The sequence below is a fragment of the Macaca nemestrina genome, chromosome 1, assembly GCF_043159975.1.
Source record: "Macaca nemestrina isolate mMacNem1 chromosome 1, mMacNem.hap1, whole genome shotgun sequence".
Taxonomy (NCBI): domain Eukaryota; kingdom Metazoa; phylum Chordata; class Mammalia; order Primates; family Cercopithecidae; genus Macaca; species Macaca nemestrina.
In genome coordinates this window covers 99,462,441-99,485,282 of record NC_092125.1, presented here as the reverse complement: position 1 = coordinate 99,485,282, position 22,842 = coordinate 99,462,441, and the positions used below count along the sequence as shown (strand labels likewise).

General features: G+C 49.2%; 2 protein-coding genes and 1 long non-coding RNA gene across 4 annotated transcripts in view; 2 read left to right on the top strand and 1 right to left on the bottom strand.

Moving 5' to 3' along the window:
- Positions 1–9,882, top strand: part of LOC105498166 (ATPase Na+/K+ transporting subunit alpha 4) — a 38,881-nt gene extending 28,999 nt beyond the window's left edge. The window contains exons 19-23 of one of the 2 annotated variants that reach the window (XM_011770057.2): positions 903–1,033; positions 1,150–1,251; positions 5,710–5,801; positions 6,105–6,883; positions 9,435–9,882. In XM_011770057.2, the coding sequence (XP_011768359.1) occupies positions 903–1,033; positions 1,150–1,251; positions 5,710–5,801; positions 6,105–6,133 (354 nt within the window). In that variant the 3' untranslated portion in view covers positions 6,134–6,883; positions 9,435–9,882. Of the gene's footprint in view, positions 1–280; positions 358–902; positions 1,034–1,149; positions 1,252–5,709; positions 5,802–6,104; positions 6,884–9,434 lie in introns of those variants that run through there. The other variant, XM_071082601.1, reaches the window with a different exon arrangement.
- On the bottom strand, positions 6,882–12,953 carry LOC112429509 (uncharacterized). The gene is made up of 3 exons (XR_003021809.2): positions 12,599–12,953; positions 9,658–9,880; positions 6,882–8,570 (listed from the first exon to the last, which is right to left on the bottom strand). It is a non-coding gene; the product is annotated as an uncharacterized lncRNA (long non-coding RNA).
- LOC105498165 (calsequestrin 1) lies at positions 10,005–20,845 on the top strand. The gene is made up of 11 exons (XM_011770055.3): positions 10,005–10,461; positions 12,264–12,348; positions 13,187–13,287; positions 14,367–14,478; positions 14,853–14,926; positions 15,283–15,413; positions 16,882–16,927; positions 17,689–17,743; positions 17,916–18,016; positions 18,806–18,880; positions 20,193–20,845. Exons 1-11 carry the CDS (start codon positions 10,183–10,185, stop codon positions 20,331–20,333), a joined length of 1,200 nt encoding a protein of 399 aa, XP_011768357.1. The 5' UTR covers positions 10,005–10,182; the 3' UTR covers positions 20,334–20,845.
- The last annotated feature ends 1,997 nt before the right edge of the window (positions 20,846–22,842 follow it).

The window sequence follows — 22,842 nt, the reverse complement described above, 5'->3', positions numbered from 1 at the left end:
GTGCAGTGGCGCCTCCCAGGTTCACGCCATTCTCTCATCTCAGCCTCCCAAGCAGCTGGGACTACAGGCACCCGCCACCACGTCCGGCCGGCTAATTTTTTGTATTTTTCAGTACAGACAGGGTTTCACCATGTTGGCCAGGATGGTCTTGATCTCCTGACCTCGTGATCCGCCTGCCTCGGCCTCCCAAAGTGCTGGGATTACAGGCATGAGTCACCATGCCCAGCCCTGCCTTCCTCTCTAACTCCACCTTCTTCTCTTACCCCTTCCTTCTTATTAGCTCAATCCATATTTATTGACCACGCTACATGCCATCCACTGAACTAAGCACAGGGAGAGGACATAGAGCTAAATAAGGCAAGTAGTTTTTCTTGAGAAGCTCTCAGTCAGGCAAGGAAAACATAAACAAATCATAATACAACATGAAAAGCGCTAAAACAGAGACATCTGTGAAGTGCTGTGGGGGTCTAAAGAGTGAGGACCTGGCTGGGCGTGGTGGCTCACGCCTGTAATCCCAGCACTTTGGAAGGCAGAGGTGGTCAAATCCCCTGAGGTCAGGAGTTCGAGACCAGTCTGGCCAACATGGTGAAACCCCATCTCTACTAAAAATACACAAAATTAGCCGGGCGTGGTGGCAGGGGCCTGTAGTCCCAGCTATTCAGGAGGCTGAGGCAGGATAATTGCTTGAACTGGGGAGGCAGAAGTTGCAGTAAGCAAAGACCACACCATTGCACTCCAGCCTGGGCAACAAGAGTGATACTTCGTCTCAAAAAAAAAAAAAAAAAAAAAAAAAAATGAGGACCTGACTCAGCCCCGGGGTCCTGGAAGGTGGGAGAGGGAAGAAGCCTTAAGGTGTACAGAATCCCCTTCTGACACTGTCTCCTCCTCCCTGCCCTCTCCAGACCTATGAGCAACGAAAAGTTGTGGAGTTCACGTGCCAAACGGCCTTTTTTGTCACCATCGTGGTTGTGCAGTGGGCGGATCTCATCATCTCCAAGACTCGCCGCAACTCAGCTTTCCAGCAGGGCATGAGGTGAACATCCCACAAAACAGCCCCAACACTCTCCCAAACCCTACACACCAGAACATATCATTTCCCCTTGCCTTTTCCTCTCCCTCACCGTCACACCCATGAATGTTTCTACCCAGAAACAAAGTCCTAATATTTGGGATCCTGGAGGAGACACTCTTGGCTGCATTTCTGTCCTACACTCCAGGCATGGACGTGGCCCTGCGAATGTACCCACTCAAGTGAGTAAGGGAAGGGATGCAAGCAGGGGATGTCCAGGAATGGGGGAGCATGTAGAGGAAGGGTGTGTTTCACTAGGATTGTAATGAGCCAGGAGCTGCCTGGATACGTGGGGCTACATGTACACTCAGTGGTACAAGGAGAGTCATCTGTGCTCTGATAAGTGGATCTTATTTAGGGAGATATTAGAGACTGTGCCAAATGATCACAACCCACTAGACACACAAATTTAGCAGACTTACCAGTGTTTAACAGAATGAAATCTTTTTCGTGATGATGTGTGCTGTAGTTGTCCAAGGATACATATTGCTTGGAGCTGAAGTAACCATAAAAATAGCCTAATCTATGCTTAGCTAATTCTCTTGTACTTATGCAAATATGTTTTAATGTATATGTATGTGATCGTGCCTACTGAAATTCTTATTGTCTGGTGCCTTCTCTTGTTCAACTCCAGGTGTTTGCTTTGTTTTGCTTTGCATTAACATTAGTATATGCTTGATGTGGAAAAATTTATATTTAAAAATGTACAGAGAAGAAAGCAAATGTTCCATTCCACTCCCATCCCCATTACCTAACCCAACTTGCATAGGTAGCCTCAATTAAGGATGTAGTATGTATTCTTCCAACACATTTTTTTTTTTTTTTTTTGAGATAGAGTTTTGCTCTTATTGCCCAGGCTGGAGTGAAATGGCACATTCTCGGCTCACTGCAACCTCCACCTCCCGGGTTCAAGTGATTCTCCTGCCTCAGCCTCCCGAGTAGCTGGGATTACAGGCACCCACCACCATGCCCAGCTAATTTTTTGTATCTTTAGTAGAGACGGGGTTTCACCATGTTGGCCAGGCTGGTCTCGAGCTCCCAACCTCAGGTGATCCACCCACCTCTGCCTCCCAAAGTGCTGGGATTACAGGCATGAGCCACCACACCTGTCCTTCTTCCAACACATTTCTGTGTATGTCCGTACTCTGCTTACCTTTCCATCCTTGTAGTGTTTCACACGATGCTTTATACAATGTAGGTACTCAATTAATGTTTAATAGGAGACGTTGGCACTGGCCTTAGACACTGACAATCCCAGGTGGAAATCTCAACTCTACTATGTATTATTCTGTGACCTTGGACAAGTACGGCACCACTCTGAGCCTCAGCTACACCTGCAAAGTCTCAATAATACACTCCCGGGATGGACCTTGCAGAGTGTTGTGAGATTTACACGTAGAAATGGGCATAAAGCACCAAGCATGCTTGGGTCATGGTGGACGCCTTGTTACTAGTAGCTTTATTCTTGTTGCTATTAATGCCATTATAGACATAATAACAAATGCCCTTGAGTATTATCTGTGCTTTCAAACACTCTGTGTACACCTTAACCATAAAACTTAGCACCTAATATTGCAATTCTGTATTCTGTGTGTGTGTGTGTTCACCCTCTTTTCTCTGATTCCCCTGAGCTCCTTGAGAGCTACATGAGACCAACATGTTATCATTTTTATTTCCCCAATACCTAACACAGACACACAGTATATAAAACAATTGTTTGTTGAATGAAGGGGTGGGGTGGCTGTTTGTGTAGAAATGTATATATTTGTCGGGGCCTATCATGGGGAGGGGGTGAGGGGGGAGGGGGGAGGGATTGCATTGGGAGTTATACCTGATGCAAATGACGAGTTGATGGGTGCTGACGAGTTGATGGGTGCAGCACACCAACATGGCACAAGTATACATATGTAACAAACCTGCACGTTATGCACATGTACCCTAGAACTTAAAGTATAATAATAATTAAAAAAAAAAAAGAAATGTATATATTTGTGTGCATGTGGAATGAGCCATGGCCCAGGCCTGTACTGTCCAATACGGTATATCCATATACCATATATCCATATACGACTACTGTGCTTTCGACATATGAGACTAGTGAGACTGGGGAAGTAAATTTGTAATTTTATTCAATTTTAATTAAAGTCAAAAACTAAAGCAATGTGAAATATTTTTCTACATTACAACTTCATTATTTTGGTTGGACCACATTCCCTTTCAACTGTTGAAATGTTATATCTGAGTTCAGACATTCTGTCAGTGAAAAATATTCACTGAATTTCCAAGACTTAGGATGAGAAGAAGAATGTAAAGTATCTTATTGATAATGCCTTTTTTTTTTTTTTTTTTTTTTTTTTTTGAGATGGAGTCTCACTCAGTTGCCCAGGCTGGAGTACAGTAGCACAATCTCAGCTCACTGCAACCTCCGCTTCCCTGGTGCAAGCAATTCTCCTGCCTCAGCCTCCTGAGTAGCTGGGATTACAGGCACGCATCACCACGCCCAGCTAATTTTTGTATTTTTAGTTTAATCATGTTGGTCAGGCTGATCTTAAACTCCTGACCTCGTGACCCACCCACCTCGGCCTCCCAAAGTGCTGGGATTACAGGCGTGAGCCACCACGCCCGACCTTGATAATGCTAATATTGAGGCGGGGGTGTAGTGGCTCCAATCCCAGCACTTTGGGAGGCCAAGATGGGGGGATCGCGTAAGGCCAGGAGTTCAAGACCAGACTGTACACAAAGTGAGACATTGTCTCAACAAAAAAATTTAAAACTTAGCCAGGTGTAGCCGTGCACACCGACGGTCCCAGCTACTCAGGAGGCTGAGGCAGTAAGATCGCTTGAGCCCAGGAGTTCCAGACTGCAGTGAGTTATGATCGTGCCACTGCACTCCAGCCTGGAGGACACAGCAAGTCCCTGTCTCTATAAAATACATTAAATGTAATTAAAATAAATAATGTTTATATTGATTACATATTTAAATGATAATGTTTTTGATATATTGGGTTAAATAAAAATATTATTAAAATTAATTTCATCTGTTTCATTTTACTTATGTTAATGTGGCTACTAGAAAATATTAAATTTTACATGTGGCTCACATTATATTTCTATTGGACAGTGCTGGTCTAGGCCATTTCTTCTGTCATCCAAGGGGACAACTGCTGTCCTGATTCAGCCCCTCCCCAGAATCCATCTTCCTGGTCTAATTATAAAAAGAGGTGGAGGAAGAAAACAATGTCCCCATCTTTGTAATACAGAAGCATCAGTATACTCGCTGACAAAGTATCCCCACACTAGAAGTCTCAGATAGACCCCTCCTGCTCAGACAACCTCCCTTTGTGGGCACAAGCCCTCGAGTATGCAGAGAGCACACGGGTCTCCCTCAGTGGCTCCACAAAAGTTGGCAGAGAATCTTGTGAACATTGCATGTACCTCTAATATGACATTTATCATATTATATTATCATTGGCTTTTTTTTTTTTTTTCCGAGGAAGTCTCGGTCTCGCTCTGTCGCCCAGGCTGGAGCACGTGGTGCGATCTCCGCTCACTGCAACCTCCACTACCCAGGTTCAAGCAATTCTCCTGCCTCAGCCTCCTGAGTAGCTGGGATTACAGGCACATGCCACCACACCCGGCTAATTTTTGTATTTTTAGTAGAGACGGGGTTTCATCACGTTGGTCAGGATGGTCTCAAACTCCTGACCTCATGATCCGCCTGCCTCGGCCTCCCAAAGTGCTGGGACTACAAGTGTGAGCCATCGCGCCCGGCTATCACTGGCTCTTTATGTTTCTGTCTCATGCCTCTCTTCTCCACTCCCAATCACTAATCCCACAGGCTTTGACCTCCTCAAAGGTAGGTCTCAGGCCGGGCACGATGGCTCATGCCTATAATCCTAGCATTTGGAAGGCTGAGGAGGGCGGATTGCCTGAGTTCAAAAGTTCAAGACCAGTCTGGGCAAAGTGGCGAAAATCCAAAAAATTTAGTCTCTACTAAAAATACAAAAAATTGTCCAGGCACGGTGGCTCACGCCTGTAATCCCAGCACTTTGGGAGGCCGAAGCAGGCGGATCACAAGGTCAGGAGTTCGAGACCATCTTGATCAACACGGTGAAACCCCATCTCTACTAAAAATACAAAAGTTAGCTGGGCGTGGTGGTGCATGCCTGTAGTCCCAGCTACTCGGGAGGCTGAGGCAGGAGAATCGCTTGAATCTGGGAGGTGGAGTTTGCAGTGAGCTGAGATCACGCCACTGCACTCCACCCTCGGTGACAGAGTGAGACTGTCTCAAAAAAAAAAAAAAAAAAAGCAAAAAATTAGCTGGGAGTGGTGGTGCGCACCTGTAATCTCAGCTACTCAGGAGGCTGAGGCATGAGAATCACTCAAATCAGGGAGGCAGAGCTTGCCTCACTAGCCGAGATTGCGCCACTGCACTCCGGCCTGGGCAACAGAATGACACTGTCTCAAAAAAAAAAGGAAGGATCAACCAGATGTTACGCAACTGCACTGTCCCCAGCACAGTCCCAGGCACACAGTAGACACAAGCAATGAAACATGCAATTCCTGTGCATATTACTCTCTGCACCTGTCCTCTAGCATCTGTCTCTCCTGCCATGCTGACTGGCTCTTGCTCTCTACAGGATAACCTGGTGGCTCTGTGCCATTCCCTACAGTATTCTCATCTTCATCTATGATGAAATCAGAAAACTCCTCATCCGTCAGCACCCGGGTGGTGAGGCTCCCCTGGGCCCCGCTCTGACTGAGTGGTCACCAGCCCCCTGACTAGCTCCGCCATCCCGCCTAGTCCCTCCAGACCCACCACTGACTATCTCCCCTCCTTGCTGCCAGCCTTGACTGCACCTGGAACCCAGACCTCTCCACCCCTTGGCTGCACCCGCCTGCTCCATCTGACCCTCAGTGCCCTGTGTTCCAGACCTCCCACCTCCAACCTTGTCCCTGCTTTCCCTTCTGCCTATCTCCCCTGGATGCCTCTCCTCCCTTCTTCCAGTTCACACTGGCCTCTTCTCTTCCACAGGCTGGGTGGAGAGGGAGACGTACTACTAAACTCAGCAGAGGAAGAGCTTCCTGTGACACAGGGGTGTCGTGAGAGCTGGGGTGGGGCCAGAGATTATAAGTTTGACACAACATCTGAGACACTAGGATGAATTATCTTGGATGAGAAAGATGGGCAATCCTGGGCTGGCTTGAGGGCATCACAGGCAGAGGATGAGGTGGGCTGAAGGGAAGCCCGGCCTGCCTCTAGCTGGAGCCCTGCAGGGAGGGGCATGGTCCTGCTGAATCCTGTAGCCAGTCTAGACAGTAAATGTCTGGAAAAGCCCTCACCGGCTGGATGTGTCAAATCTGATATTGGGGGAGTGAGGATTACTGTGAAGCTCCCTCCACAGGTCTTCATGATGACCAGGCTGGGGAAGTGTTTTAAGGACCAGAGTCAAGGCTGGGATAGGATCAGTATCAAGCATCCTTGCCCTTTAAAGTCACTCTCTGAGCCACTGGACAGCAAGGACAGGGCAAGTGACTGCCTCAAAACTCCAGCTGAGATCAGAGAAATGGAAGGTGGGGGAGAGAGGAGCAGCTGAGCCACACATAGGAGAGGGTCCACAGCATCCACAGGGGGTGGGTGGGGTGGACTCATCCGACCACACCTTGCAGTTTGTGAGACCAGCTTGCAGACCACAGCACTGTGGTGCTAGAAGAGATCAGACTGCATCAGTGAAAAGCCTGAAGTCCGGAGAGGTTAAATGACTTGGGAACGGTCATGTGCTGAGTGGTGTCCCTCATCTGAGAAAGGGACAGGTAGGAGGGACAGACTCCAGGCATACTGGTGGTCCCTGCCCTCTGTCATCAGGACTCCTCAACCCCATTCTGACCCTCAGCCTGTTTTCTCTGGTGTAACCTTGAGATAGAGGCTATAACAAGACTTTCTGAATCCCTGTGGCCTTTACTATAGGTAAAGCAGCTGCCCGCGCTCTGCATGGGGTGATGGACTTTCCCAAGAACCTGGCCTCTGTGCCTGGGCCCAGGTGCCTTCTCAGATGAGTGAAAAGTCCTGGGGGGCCTTTCTCTCCTGCCCCTCTTCATCTCAGCATTTCTTCCTTCCCCTTCACCCGCTCATTCACTTTTGCTCTGTGAGGCCCTCCACCGTGCCATGTGGGTCAGTTCATTCTCAGGCCTCTTTCAGAGTAGACCATTGGCTGTGCCAATGTCTACAGGGTGGAAGAGAAATGCTAAAGAAAGCCAGGGGAAAACCATCAGCTATTATCCAAAACAAAACACACGTACTAGGAGTCAGCACATTATGCCTAACACTGGGACGAGGGCTTTATATACACCATCAAGTAAGTCACATAAATATTTCCCTACCACACACTCCATGTTATCCAAGAAGAAACCAAGGTCTGTCAGTTTTCAGAACATGTGCCCTTAATCACTTTCAGACTAGTCTTTCAGTGAGGGCTGGGTCAAAAATACACAAAAACAAAGCAAACAAAACAACAACAACAAAAAAAATAGGCTAGTGATGGGGAAGGACCCGGGGTGGGTCTGGAGGATGAGGGGCCATGGGCTAGCAAGGAGAAGGCCATCATGAGTATTGCCTGCCATTTTCCCTACATCAGGCCCCTCCTCAGAGGTCTCTCTCCCTCTTCTCCTCCCTCTTCCAACACAAGGTCTCCTAGGGACAGTGCTATATTAGCCTGGGGTCCTTCCCCAGTTGCTGACATGGCTGAACCAGACCCTGAAAGATCAGTGGTCCAGGGTATATGTGAGTGAGGTGGGAAGCGGGAGCACAGAGGGGCCAGCTCCTCAGGTTTCAGTAGCAGGAGCTTCAGGTGTCTGATGGGTTAAAAATACAGAGGCCCCAACTCACGGTCATTTGATACCAGTGGTTGAGGCTTCTCAAGTCCAAGGGCCTGAAGGAAAGGAGACTGAGTAGAAAGTAGAGAGAGTGAAGCATCAAGAGAGAGAGCAGCAGGGACGGGCGCTGGAAAGGGGAAGGGTGGGACTGGAGCCAGAGAGGGCAACGAGAGGGAATGGGATGGATGGCAATGTCCGGTAGCTGTAGGAAAGGACTAGGAGATGGAGCAGACTCGCCATCAGAGTCCCATCTCACACTCTTGGGGGTACAAAAGGTCAGATTCAAGATGGAACAAGTTTTATATTCCAGCATCTCTGTCCCAGTGTCTCCCTCCTCCCCTGGAATGCAGAAGTGAGAAATCGGGGCTGGACATCACCTAGGTCATCTGCTTCTGGCCAGGCTTCCCCATCTCACCTGGCTGTCTTCCTCTGGCCATGGTGCTTTCCCACATTAGTCACTCTTCAGGGAGACCAGAAGATGGGCTTCCGAGGTCTCTTCAGCTCCAACGTGCCGTGCTTAGGCTAGCTCCGACCTCTCCTACTAGAGTGACAGCTGTCCATCTTGGCCTCACTCCTGCCATGCTTTTGAGATTTTCTGTGGCCTTCTTGTTTAGCTGTGTAAGGTCCACTGCACAGACATGTGGAAAAGTTATTCTGCTAACATAATTACATGCCCCTCCCCGGATGCAAAAACAAACACAAAAAACCGGCACTCTCTCTCTAGAATCAGAGATACCTCAGGGTGCGGTGGCAGCATGTGACTTTGATCTGACCCTCTATGGTCTCCCTCATGCCTCAGTTTACCTGTGCATAGTAAGAACCCTGGAGGGCCATGAAGAGGATCCTTCCTTTCTACGTATCCAGAGTTAAACTCACTACTCTGTCCTCACCCCCAAGCTGGATCCAGAAGTTTAAGCCCCTGCCTGCCCAACTCTGCTTCGGATCTCGGGTGCACAGAATTAATCATCAGTCTTGGTTCAGGGCACAGGGTTCACCTCTTCATGCTTACCTAATGTTAATTTTTTTTGCCCTAGTGTCAGTAACTGATCCTCTTTGTCTTGTCAAAGACGTGGGAATAAATAGTAGCTATTCACTCTCCTTGGAAGCAGGCAGCCTGGGAAAACCTCCCTTCCCACTGTGCCCCAGAAAACTGAGTCCCATAGGATCAGGGGAGGGAGTGCACACACAGGTGGCAACCAAATGACAGTTCCCTTCTCACTGTGGGCTGTATGGGCAGAGAAACCCCAAACCCACATCTCTACAGGACAGGATCCGGGTCAGCCCCGTCCTTCCCTGCATTCCCAAGTTAGGAGTGCTGAGTGAAGCAAAGGAAACTGGCTGGAGCTGAGCCAGGTCGCCAGTCTTGGACGCGGCTCCATCTTTTATTCAGAGAATGACCTCATCCTTGGTCCTGATTCTTTAAAAGAAAGTGGAGGGGGGTCTCTTTCCTGCAGCCTGGCTTGCACTTTCTTTGCCCCACTCTCCTACACAGGATCAAAGAATCAGAATCAGACTTCACCTACAGAAGATTCCCAGGCTTGAGGACATACAGCCAACACCACATGTGCCCCCTTTTACCCTATATTATCAATTTAGCCTCTGACCCCGTTAGCTCCTCCTCTCCACTGCATTTAACTTCTAATTACCCTTGCCCTACCCTCGGCCCTCCCTAATTACCCTTATTCCTCCCCTCCCCCAGCCCCAGCTTCATTTACCTCCGACTCATCTGGTCTTATTTTTAGCTCCGGCATCTCTCCTTTTCCTTTCTTAATATGGCGATGAGCTCTTAGGCCAGCATGGGGACCAGGGCTGAGGTGCCCTGGACACCAGAGGAGGGGGAGGGAAGGAGCCCCCGGGAGCCTGGGGTAGAAGTGTAGGAGGTGGGAGGATTTCGGCCCACATGGAGCTGTCCTGGCCTCAGAAGGTTATCCGTCTCTCCTGCCAACCATGGAGACATATTTAGACAGGACCAGGTGGGGACTGAGGGGTGCCAATTTAAGGGGGCAGCTCCGGTTCCCTCCCCGCCCCCTGCTCCTATTCCTCCTCCTGACCCTTTTTCCCTTGGCTCTGTCGGCAGTTTCTCCAGGACTCAGCAGTGTCCTCTGTCCACTGCTCTGGGCCATTCCCCAATCCCCCCTCCCACTTGAGCCTCTAACTCAGAATCTGGGACCCAGGGGCCCCTCCCTACCCCAGCTAACCTCTTCTGGACCAGGAGAGCCAACCCAGATCCCACTGCCTCCATGAGTGCTACAGGCAGGATGGGGCCCAGAGCTGTGCCGGGCTTGCGGCTGGCACTGCTGCTGCTGCTGGTGCTAACGACACCCAAGTCAGGGGTACAGGGGGAGGAAGGGCTGGACTTCCCTGAATACGATGGTGTGGACCGTGTGATCAATGTCAATGCAAAGAACTACAAGAATGTGTTCAAGAAGTATGAGGTGCTGGCACTCCTCTACCATGAACCCCCCGAGGATGACAAGGCCTCACAAAGACAATTTGAGATGGAGGAGCTGATCCTGGAGGTGAGTTGGGGGCACTGCAGGCCTGCAAAGCATGTCTGGCCCCTCTCTGGAATCCCCTATCCTACATCCCAGCTCTTTGAGGATGGGATCTGGGGGCAAGGGGCAGTGCGGTAGGACCCCTGTCTTGACCAACAGGACGCAAGTGGCATGTGGCTTTAGTCAAATGAGAAGCAGAGTCTCAGGAACCTCAAAGTACTGTCGTCGTTAGGTAATCCTTTAGTGGGGGTGCTGCCGGAAGAACTCCCCTCCCTGCTGTAGGAGGCTGGTAGTATTTGACTTAGGTTTCGCTAGGACGGTGGGAGGGAGGAAGGGAAAAAGGTACTTGGAGGGCCAGGGGAGAACAGCAGTGTATATTGCACTCACCTACCGCACCCATCCACTTAGCCAGAACACATCTCTCCATATACTTCAGGGGCTGCACCCCAAAGAAATCCAAATTGAGTGTAAATGTAAATGTTATGATACTTGCGTGCCATGTTTAAATATCTTCTAGAGATCATGCCTCCCACTGGACTCCCAGTCCCCCCCCTCTTTCTTCTCCCTCCCTAATTCCCCATTTGTCTCCATTGGATGAGCCAGATGCCTTCACTGGAAAATTTCTTATGCTTGCTGGAGGTGTCAGAATGTCTTCCCCAATCTTCTCTTTGTGGGAAGAGCCTTCTCACCTCCAAAATGACTTCAGGCCCAAAGGAGAAATGAGTTATCATAAGAAAAGAAAAAAAAACCCTATGTTTGGGAATGACGGGGCTATGTGGTCGTACACACCCCTTTAGGAGCTGGGATGTGTGAGTTTTCTTGTCCAAGCTCCTGTGGCCCCTTCTCTGGCTTGGCATGCAGATAGGACTCAGCTTGTCCAGAGCTTGGAGCATTTCAGGGTGAGACACCAGAACCACAGGCTCTCATTTTGTACACCCCTGCTGGGTGCTAGAACCTGCCATCTGATTAATGAGCCGAGTATTTTTATCCTGACTGCTCAGTATCCCTGGCCATCCACCTGCCAACCGCCTCCCTTCCCCGCCCCTCTGAGAATCACAGTGCCTGAGTCTGTGCTGAGTGGGGGTAGAGCTGCAAGCTGTGCCCACAACAGAGAGAATCAGGGTTGAATGCTAAGCTGGACGACTTACGGCGGCAGGGACCTCCAGGAGTGACTGTCCACAGCCTAAGGACAGGCTGAAGTAGAGTGTGGAAGGGGAAAGTTGGGCCCTGATGGGGAGAACTGTCCAGTCATTGTCAGTCTCTCTCCCTCTGGGGGATGACAAATAGTGACCTCTTCTCTCAGCTCTCTGGCCTTCCCCACTCCTCAGCAACATGACCAGACCCACCACTACCCTCCCACCCTCCAAAATTCTTCCCATTGGGAGTCATTCTGAAGAATCTCAGGGACTTCCAAGATCAACCCCACACTGAGCTTGGCCCTTGACCAGGTACAGGGACCTCCAGGTGTGACTTGACCAGGATGGAATGCAGGGCTCAACCCTGAAGGAGGGAAGGGGCCCTCAGTCACTCTGAAGCCAGAATCCTCAGCACCTCTCAGGCACTAGGAAGTATTGAGTGCAGTGTCTTCAAGTCCAACATAATAAGCACATTGCAAACGAGCAATCAATATTCATGAACTAAGTTGAGCCAAAAACAGAACTGTGTGACTGTAGGGAATCTGGGGGATATTCTGGATCTCAGCAAAGGGTCAAGGTCAACTCTTATATCTCTTGCACCTCTACTGACCCAACCTGAAAGCATGAGAGGGAGAATAGGGTATAATAAAAATTCCAGGGGCTAATTTTCATCATAATCCTTCCCTCCAGTTAGCAGCCCAAGTCCTAGAAGACAAGGGTGTTGGCTTCGGGCTGGTAGACTCTGAGAAGGATGCAGCTGTGGCCAAGAAACTGGGTAAGAGAGGGCAGGGCAGGGGAGGGGAAGGTGGCATTGAGACCAAGGGAGGCTTAGGGCGGAGGACCTGTCAGACAGACCTTGGGATCTGAGGGGCTTGGAAATCTCAGATTTATGTCTATTCTGAAAGAGGGGGTGAGAAAATATGAAGTTGGGAGGGTTATGGCTGGGAGACTCTGGCTCTCTATTCCTTATCAAGTTCCATGCTCAAATCCCAGAAAGAGGTGGGGGAGGCCTTCTTTATACTTACCTAAAAAACATGGTAGGTGCTGGAGCAAAGGAATACAGGCTGGACTGGCCAGACCTCTGCAAACTCCGCTTCCAACTCCTCCCCTACAGAGCCATGGTTGTTACAGCAGCGAGCCACCAGGGGGAAGCACAGGCTTGAGACGGGATTCTGGACATGGATGGGGGAGGGGTGGTTAGTAATAATGAAGTCATCTGGTCAGTAATAGCAATTAAAGAGCTTGACTGGGAACCAGCTACTGGAGTCCTCAGAGGGGGTGGCATGAATACTCATCTCCTAGTCGTGGCAGTCAGAGAAGGGGAGAAATACTGCTAGAATCTACACCTCTCGATTCCCTCCCCTCCCCCTACCTGATCCCCCAGCTCCTCCCTAGAAAGCCCTGGGGCCAGGCTAGCCTCCTGGGCTAAATCCAGCAGCAGAGACATCAGGCCTGTAGGCCTCGGGGTCAGAGGAGGTGGGGGGGGCAGCGGGCTCATGTGGTGGAGCATGTGGGGCCCCGGTGATTATCAAATGGGCTGTGGCCCAGGATTTGGACCTTGGATCTGTGGGAAGCCTGGGATCATGGCTCACTCGCCCTGGCTCACTCCCTAGGCCTAACTGAAGTGGACAGCGTGTATGTATTCAAGGGAGATGAAGTCATTGAGTACGATGGCGAGTTTTCTGCTGACACCATCGTGGAGTTTCTGCTTGATGTAAGGACTCTCCTGGACCTGACGGCTTTGCTTGAAAACTCCACTGCCTGCCCCCTAGTCCCTACCAACCCCAACCTGACACTGCACACACACACCACACGCACACACATACACCACATGCACACACACCACACGCACACACACCACCTGCATACACACCACACACATGGACGCACATGCACACAATAGGCCACACATCACCTACATACCACACACTACACATATGCACCACATGCACACCACACACACTACACACACCACACACACATCATATACATACCACACACCCACCACCACACATATCACATGCACACACACCACACATGCACACCACACACTCCACACACATCACACACCACATGCACGTACACCACACACACCACACATGCACACACACCACATACATGCCACACACATGCACTTACTACACACACCACACATGTACAAACACTACACACATGCACACACATCACACATATGCCACACATGCACACAATAGGCCACATACCACCTGCATGCCACACACTATGCATACGCACACCACACACACACTACACACACCACACACACACCATCCATACACACCACACACACATCATATACATACAACACACCCACCAGATATATCACATGCACACACACCAAACATGCACACACACACCACATGCACACATATACATGCACACCACACATGCACACACACTACACAGATGCACACACACCACACACATTCACACACATCACACACATGCCACACATGCACACAGTAGACCACACATCACCTACATAGCACACAGTACGCATACGCACCATGTGCACACCACACACATACCATCGACACACATCACACACAGATGATATACATACCACACACCCACCATGCATATATATCACATGCACACACACACACCACACATGCACACCACACACTCTGCACACATTGCACACAATACACACACACGCACACACTGTCAACATCTAGCCCCCTCCTCCAGGTCCCCAGCCTTCTTTTCCCTAGGTCCCTTTCTGGTTCTACTCAAGGATAGAAACCCTCTTCCTGCGATGTCCTCCTCTTTCAGGTCCTAGAGGACCCTGTGGAATTGATTGAAGGTGAACGAGAGCTGCAGGCATTTGAGAATATTGAGGATGAGATCAAACTCATTGGCTACTTCAAGAGCAAAGACTCAGAGCGTGGGTAACCCTCAGACTCCACTGTACCCCTCCCTGGATCCCCATCTCACCCGTTCTCCCACCTCCCCATGTCACCCAGTGTCTCAGCCTCTACCTCCGCACTTCCCACCTCTTCCTCTGGCTGTGGTCGGCACCATCAACAGCTCTGACCTCCCTGTACTCTGGGGGTTCCCAGGCAAGCACCTGAACCCCCTGTACTCTGGGAGTTCCCAGACAAGCACCTCCAGTATCCCACCTTCCCCTCACTCTCAAAGAACTAGAGGGGGTGGGTCTCAAAATGAACCCCGCCTGCAAAGAACTGGGGACGGTAGTGGGGGATGATTCCCTGGCAGACCCTGGTTTCCCGAGAGACCGACTCTGCATTCCCCCTACAGATTACAAAGCCTTCGAGGATGCAGCTGAGGAGTTTCATCCCTACATCCCCTTCTTCGCCACCTTCGACAGCAAGGTTCTCCTCGCCACAGCTGTATTGGTTCTCCCTCATGTCCCGAAGCTGTCCTCCACCTTCCTCTCCCAGAATCGATGGCTGACCTAGTCCCTTCCTACGCACTGGCACTCCCTACCCCACCCCGGCTCCTCCCACTCCATAGATTTAGAGCTGAAGAAGGGCTTTAGATGATCTAAAACCCGTCTCATGTTAAACCCAACCCTAGAGAAGTTAAGACACTTGTCAAGTGTCACAGTGGCAGTGACAAGGATCCCAGCTTTCTGACTCCCTTCCTAATATTTGTTCCCCCATAATACTGCTTCTCAACATGACCCTGTGTCTCCTGCTCCACTCCCCTCCTACCCCCTCTCCCAAAGGTGGCAAAGAAGCTGACCCTGAAGTTGAATGAGATTGATTTCTATGAAGCCTTCATGGAAGAGCCTGTGACCATCCCAGACAAACCCAATAGTGAAGAGGAGATTGTCAACTTCGTGGAGGAGCACAGGAGGTGGGGACCAAGGGCAACCCTCTGAGTGGGGTCGGCTCCTCCTTGGGCTAGAACACACTGCGTGAGATGGGCTGGGGAAAGCTTAGCCAACTGGGAAGCCAGTCTTGCCTGGAGATGAATACACGTTGGGCACCAGTGCTCTCTGATACACTGATAATTTTGCACAATATTTTACACCCCAGTACTTAGCCCTGAGCTCTACAAGGAGAAGGTCCTTCATACATATGTATAATTCAGTGTGAGGTTGATTGAGACTTAAATAATCTCTGTCAACAAATGAGTGTTGACTGCCTGTGGCCGGCCAGGAACTGCAAGGTGCTTTCCATCTCTATGATTATATTAAGCCCTTTTAACCTCAGTGAAAGGTTCTACAGGTAATAAGTGTCAGAGCTGGGATTTTAACCCTGATGTGTCCCATGTTTGTTCTTTTTTTTTTTTTTTTCCAAGACCGAGTCTTACTCTATCCCCTAGGCTGGAGTGCAGTGGCGCCATCTTGGCTCACTGCAGCCTCCGCCTCCCAGGTTCAAGCGATTCTCCTGCCTCAGCCTCCCAAGTAACTGGAATTACAGGCCCGTCACCACACCTGACTAATTTTTGTATTTTTTAGCAGAGATGAGGTTTCACTATGCTGGCCAGGCTAGTCTCAAACTCCTGACCTCAAGTGATCCGCCTGCCTTGGTCTCCCAAAGTGCTGGGATTATAGGCATGAGCCACTGCACCCGGCCCCGTGTTCTTTCTAATACAATATACCCTAAACCAATGGTTCTCTAAAAGGTAGGAAGGAGTGGCGATGTGGGCATAGGTTTTTGCCCTCTGAAGGATGTTTGGCAATGTCTAGACACATTTTTGGTTGTGCAGAGTGCTACTAGTATTTAGCGGATAGAGGCCAGGGATACTGCTAAACATTCTACAGTGCACAGGACAGCCCCCTACTTCAAAGAATTATCTGGCTCCAAATGGCAATAGTGCTGAGGTTGAATAACCCTGCCCGGCACTTACACATAATTCCCTTCCTTCCTAGTAGTCCACAGCTGGAAATATCCAATCACCAGTATAAACAGTAGTTACTCTCTCCCATACTGCTGGCTCCCTTCATCAAGGCAGGAACATGCTTGCCTGGTTCAACTGTACCCAGCACCCAGCATAGTGCTTAGAACATATCGGGCACTCAATCATAGTGACTGAGTGAATGAATGAATACATTAATGAATACATTGATGTCCAGTTCTTGCCTTTCTCCCCAGAGTCTCTCTTCCAGTCCCTTTGCCCACCCTCCCCTCTCCCACCGCTTTAACCATGCAGTGAGCTGGGCCTGGTGCCCAGAGTTGAGGCCTTGCCAGATGGCTTTGTTCTAGGCTACAAGCTGTCTGTGCCCTGGGCCTGACCTAGAGGCAGCCTCTGCTACGGGACCCTCTGGAGGGGGCGTACTTCTAACCCACTGAGTAATGACACTGTCTGTCTCTTCTAGATCAACCCTGAGGAAACTGAAGCCAGAGAGTATGTATGAGACCTGGGTGAGTGCCCCCGGCCAGGGTCAGGCCCTCAGGGAAGCAGGAGTGCTAGAAGACTCAAGTCCTAGCAAAATCCCACCCTGCTGCTCCTCAGGCCCATTTGTAGAAAAAAACAGTGCACTAGCAGCAGTTGAAGGATTTCTACGCTGAAGAATGTATGAGGAAATGGGAGACAGACATAACTGAAGATGACAAGGGAGGAGCCTCAAGCCTGGGGATAAAGGGATTATCAGAGGAAGTGTGGGGCTTTGGAGCTGAAAGGAGTGTCACTTGGAAAAAGGTCACCATCACAAGAATATATCTGGCCAGGTGCAGTGGCTTACGCCTGTAATCCCAGCACCTTGGGAGACTGAGGGAGGCGGATCATCTGAGGTCAGGAGTTCGAGACTAGCCTGACCAGCATGGTGAAACCCCATCTCTACTAAAAATACAAAATTAGCCAGGTGTGGTGGCACATGCCTGTAATCTCAGCTACTCGGGAGGCTGAGGCAGGAGAATCGCTTGAACCTGGGAGGCAGAGGTGGCAGTGAGCCGAGATCGTGCCATTGCACTCTAGCTTGGGCGACAGAGCGAAACTCCGTCTTAAAAAAAAAAAAAAAAAAAAAAAAAAAACCAGAAAACAAAAGAATATATCTGGTCCCGAAGCTGGACTTCCACAAAATTGAGGTTCAATGAACATCTAGGATCTGTTCTGGGCTCCCCAACTTCCGGGAGTATAGTAAGGTCTTCTCCAAAACCCTGTTCTCCTTCTTACCGCCCGACAGGAGGATGATATGGATGGAATCCACATTGTGGCCTTCGCAGAGGAAGCTGATCCTGGTGAGGGAGGAATACTGGGTTGGACACTCGGAGGTTTTCCTGGGAGTTTGCAAACAGCCTAGGGCTAGACATGTGAAGCTTGGGGAGCAGGGAGGTAGCTCTGCACTCCTGTTTCATCTGGGTCCCTTTCCTCTTCATACACCTCACACCTTGCACTTGTGTTCCCTCCAAGATGGTTTCGAGTTCTTAGAGACTCTCAAGGCTGTGGCCCAAGATAACACTGACAACCCAGATCTTAGCATCATCTGGATTGACCCTGATGACTTCCCCCTGGTAAGAGGCACAGCTCAGGCACTGCTATCCTAAGGCAGGGACTTGGACTGTGGCATCTTCTTAGTGAGGGCTTTGTTTCAGAGTTCCTATCCCCAGCTTCTAGCTGGGGGGCCCTGGGAGGGTATGTGTGTTGCATGCTTAAGGGCACTGTTGGCATGGAGGGCATCCTGAGCAAGGGGAAATAGGACAGGACATCACACACGATTCCCAGAAGCAGAAGCTCAGGTGCTAGGGCTGACTCCTAAAGAGAACCAGTGTTTGGAGGCACAATAGCCCTGCATATGGCTCTACACACTCCATCATAGAATCATAGCACAGAGATTCCATGTTTCAGGAGATGATTTTGTTCTCAGCTACATTCCTAACACCTAGCACTCATTGTTGAATGAGTACCTGAAAGAACAAAGAGAAACGTGAGACGCATTGGCACTTACCAGGTATACTTGCCTTATTTCAGAAATGTAAGATCGGAGGGCCAGAGAGAAGTGACTTGACCTTGAACACAAGGATCTGATCCAGGATCAGAGCAGGGTTTCCTATCTAGTTTTCCTTAGAAAAGAGGGGCCAGTATGCCTGGCTGACCCTCCCGATGCTCTCCCCTTGAGGATTTCTCCTTTTTCGCTGTTTAGTTCTACCCATTGCCTTGATGCCCTCACAGCTGGACCTGTCCCCATCCACTACCAGTTCATGTTGTCCCATCTCCATCCCTGGGCTGACCCTCGCACTCATCCTCCTGGATTCCTGTGCTCCTAGCATCCATTAAGTTGCCGTATTTGGATCTCTCTACAGCTGGTCCCATACTGGGAGAAAACGTTTGACATCGACTTGTCAGCCCCGCAAATAGGAGTCGTCAATGTTACTGATGTGAGTTTCCTGTCCTCATACCTGGACCCTTGACTCTACTTCCCAGCATAGCTAGCTCTCCTCCTCTCTGCTAACTAGGAGTTGGGCCCTTCTCACAAGACACAGACATGCCCAGTCTAGTGGCTGGATGGAGGGGGAGACTTAGGATCTGAATGTGGCCCTGTCCCACATGTTGGAATCAGTGGCTCATCCTTCAAGGCCCAGTACAAATCCTTTCTCCTCTGTGAAGTCTTTCCAGATCTCCCATTAGAATCATTCCCTCCCTGGCATTCCCAGGGCTCATTAGCCATTGAGAACATGACATTTAAATGGCTATTTATGTATTATGTCTGTCTCTTCCAGTCGATTTTTGAGCTTGTTCAGGGCAGAAGTCTTCTCATGCACACACAGTAGGTGCTTCAAAACTGCTAAGTTGAACTGAATGAGCCACAGTCTCTACTTTCATAGAATTCTCAGACTAATTGGAGAGGCAAGTATTCCATTAACTACAAGGCCAGATCTGATAAACTTTAAAATAATGATACAAATAAAATAAGACACAGGAATCACATTGATTTCTGCTTAACAGAATCAGAGAAAAGTTTAAGAACAAGTGACATTCAAAATGGAGATTATACATTGTATACGATTTCAACAAGTGATGATTCAGGGAAGTCAGTTCCAAACTGAAGGCAAAACAAGATCAAAAGTTCAAAACAGGAAAATGAATATCAGGTTCCCGGAAAAGGCAGGTAGATTTTTATTGTTGAGAGTCTAGAGGTCACTGAGAATGGTACTTGAAAAGCAGGTTATGAAAAGCCCTGGGGCCGAGGTGGTGGCTCAGGCCTGTAATCTCAGCATTTTGGGAGGCCAAGGCAGGAGAATCACTTGAGCCCAGGTGTTCAAGGCTGCAGTGAGCCATGACTGCACCTCTGCACTTGAGCCTGGGCAATAGAGTGAGACCCTGTCTCTTTTAGAAAAGAAAGAAAAAAACATCCTGAATGTTGGAAGAGTTGCTAACTTTATTCTTATAGGCCATGAAGAGCTGCCAGTGGTTTTGTACCAAAGGCATGATAGGGAAGTTCAGTGTGGCAAGAGCATAGAAGACAGATTGAAGGGAGAAGCTCTGTTTGCCAATCCACCTTTTCTTCCCACTCTCACCTGTCACTATTCTAACCCACACCTTCACCTGGACAGTTTCTCTGGCCACTGGCAGATGGAAGGAAGGGAATGAGGATGTAGGGAAGGATGTACAGAGTACAGTGAGTGGGAGCACAGATCCCAAGACCTGGGTCGGACTTAGCTTCCATCCCCTGCCTGTGCCATCTCCTAGGCGGATAGCGTATGGATGGAAATGGACGATGAGGAGGACCTGCCTTCTGCTGAGGAGCTGGAGGACTGGCTGGAGGATGTGCTGGAGGGCGAGATCAACACAGAAGACGATGACGATGATGATGACGATGATGATGACTAGTTGCTATGGCAACCATCTTTCAACCCCACTGGTCTTTTCATACTCTCTCCTGCCTTCCTTTGTCCTTCCCTGAGTTCCTCCAGAGAGACTAGGTTATTCTCCGCCATAGAGCTAACTGGGGTCTATACGTTGGGTGCTGAGACCCTGATCCCCCTCATTTGATGAGGAAATGAGCTACTTTTCCCTAGACATCAGCCCAGTTCTCTCTTATCTGACTTCTGTTTCTTATCCCATACTTACTTGTATCTATTATGTGTCTCTTCCATCACTCTCCATACTCTTTCTTGTGATTCTCCTCTAGCCATATATATGGGCCCCATCTCTGTTCTGTTCCCTCCATCTACGCACAGCTTTCCCCCACTCTCTCTAATCCTGTATCTTTCTGACTGTCCTGTCCCTGGCCAGAAGGAAGGGAGGATACTGTGTTTGGGACTGTATCTCAGCAATCACTTGTTAATGTATTTGGGTCAAATGAGAGGCCTCAATAAAGACATCTGGGGCAGCATGAACAAGTGTATGTTGGTGAAATCTCCCCGCTATGGCAGGAGGAGGTGGCCTCTGATAGGGGATTCAGATGTGGGTGCCTTGCTAGGGATGAGCTGGGGGACTCTTATAGTGGGGGCTGGGGTTCCTCCAGGCAGCTTTCCCAGAGAAGCCTGGATTATTTATCTACTTCAAGTCGACAAGCCTTTTCTGAACACATAGTGTTTGTCCAGGGCAACTGTTAGGCTCTGGGAGAACAGAGAGTGTCAGGCCTGTCCCTGCTCTTGAGCTGATTAGCCTCACCGAGCAGTCAAGACAAGCATACTAAACAATCAAAGAAGAATACAAAGCAATATGTAATTAAGTGATTATATACTGCTCGATAGCACCCTCTCTGCAGCTCTTATTTGAACATCAAGACAGAGCTCCAATTATACTTCCTTGGTGAAGCCTTTCCAGAGGTGGCCCCTCCAGCAATGACCTCTTCTGAGTTCCTGTTGCACTTCCATTCCAGTACTCAGCATAGTCTATTATTGTTCTTCATTTACATGTCTGTCTTCCCTACTCAATTGTGAGCCCCTTGAAGGCAGGAACCCAAGCTTTTTCTTTGTGTCCACAGGGTCTGACACTCAAAAGTTGTCCTTAATAAATGTTTTTTAAAGGAAGAACAAAGGAAAGAACAGAATGGACTCAGAAGAGAGATCAGAGTGGGCTTAATGACTTCACAAAGGAAGTAAGCCTTTGCTAGGCCTTAAATTGAAGAATGGGATTTGGTTGCAGACAAAGGAGCTGAGGAGGAGACATTTCAGTCAGTGGAAATTTCAAGCACTGGCAGGATGTGTTTGTCATATTGGGGGCACAGAGACCAGAGAGACAAGAAGAGAAATTCAAGTTGTGGCCATGAAGCTGGGTAAGCATAATGGGGCTGGGTTGTAGAGCTGTTTGAATTGAATCCTGCCAGCTGAGGAGGCAGGGCAAAATTTAATCTGGTAGTGATAAGCAGGATGGGGAGGGGAGATGATAGAGATGCCAGAGGTAAGGAGCCCAACCCATAATCAGTGACTGTTATAATAATTGGAGTGATGTTGGGAGAACATGGACCCAAGTGGTGGTCATGGGAATGGAGAGAAGATAATGTATACAATGGGGATCTCCCAGACCTGGGCCTGCTGGAGGTCTTGGCAAGAAGGACCCACAGTTTTTCCAGAATAGGCCCAGGCTGGGGTAAGCAAAAAGGAGTTTAGGGGGTTGGGGATGGGAGGGCCAAATAGCTAAACAAGCCCATAAAAGATATACATTTTATATTTGAGATGATGCCCATAATTTTGAATATATATATACACACTTTTTTTTTTTTTTTTGAGATGTAGTCTCACTCTGTCGCCAGGCTGGAGTGCACTAGTGAGATCTCGGCTCACTGCAACCTCCACCTCCCAGGTTCAAGCGATTCTCCTGTCTCAGCCTCCCGGGTAACCGGGACTACAGGCACCCGCCACCACACTTGGCTAACTTTTTTGTATTTTTAGTAGAGATGGGGTTTCACCATGTTGGTTAGGCTAGTCTTAACTCCTGACCTCAGGTGATCCACCCGCCTCAGCCTCCCAAAGTGCTGGGATTACAGGCGTGAGCCACCATGCCAAGCCAACATTTTATTTCTCATGGATCAGGTGTAAAGTTGTTGCTGGGAGACTTAGAGGATTTCTAAGTATGGAAAGATGAGACCTGAGATTAAATATATTTTCACTCTCCACAAACAAGTCCAGGAAGTGTTCCTGGAGAAGGTGGCAGGGGTGTAGAAAGCAGAAACTATGTATTCATTCCAACTTGTCGCTATTTAATAAATGTTTAATAGTAGTATGGGCGCTAAGCTAGTATTACAATAATATTGTGGAGCTTACTGTCTAGCATAGCTCAGTGGAAGGCCCCGGTCTAAATAATAGCTCCTATTTTTTTTTTTTTTTTTTTTTTTGAGACGGAGTCTCGCTCTGTCGCCCAGGCTGGAGTGCAGTGGCGCGATCTCGGCTCA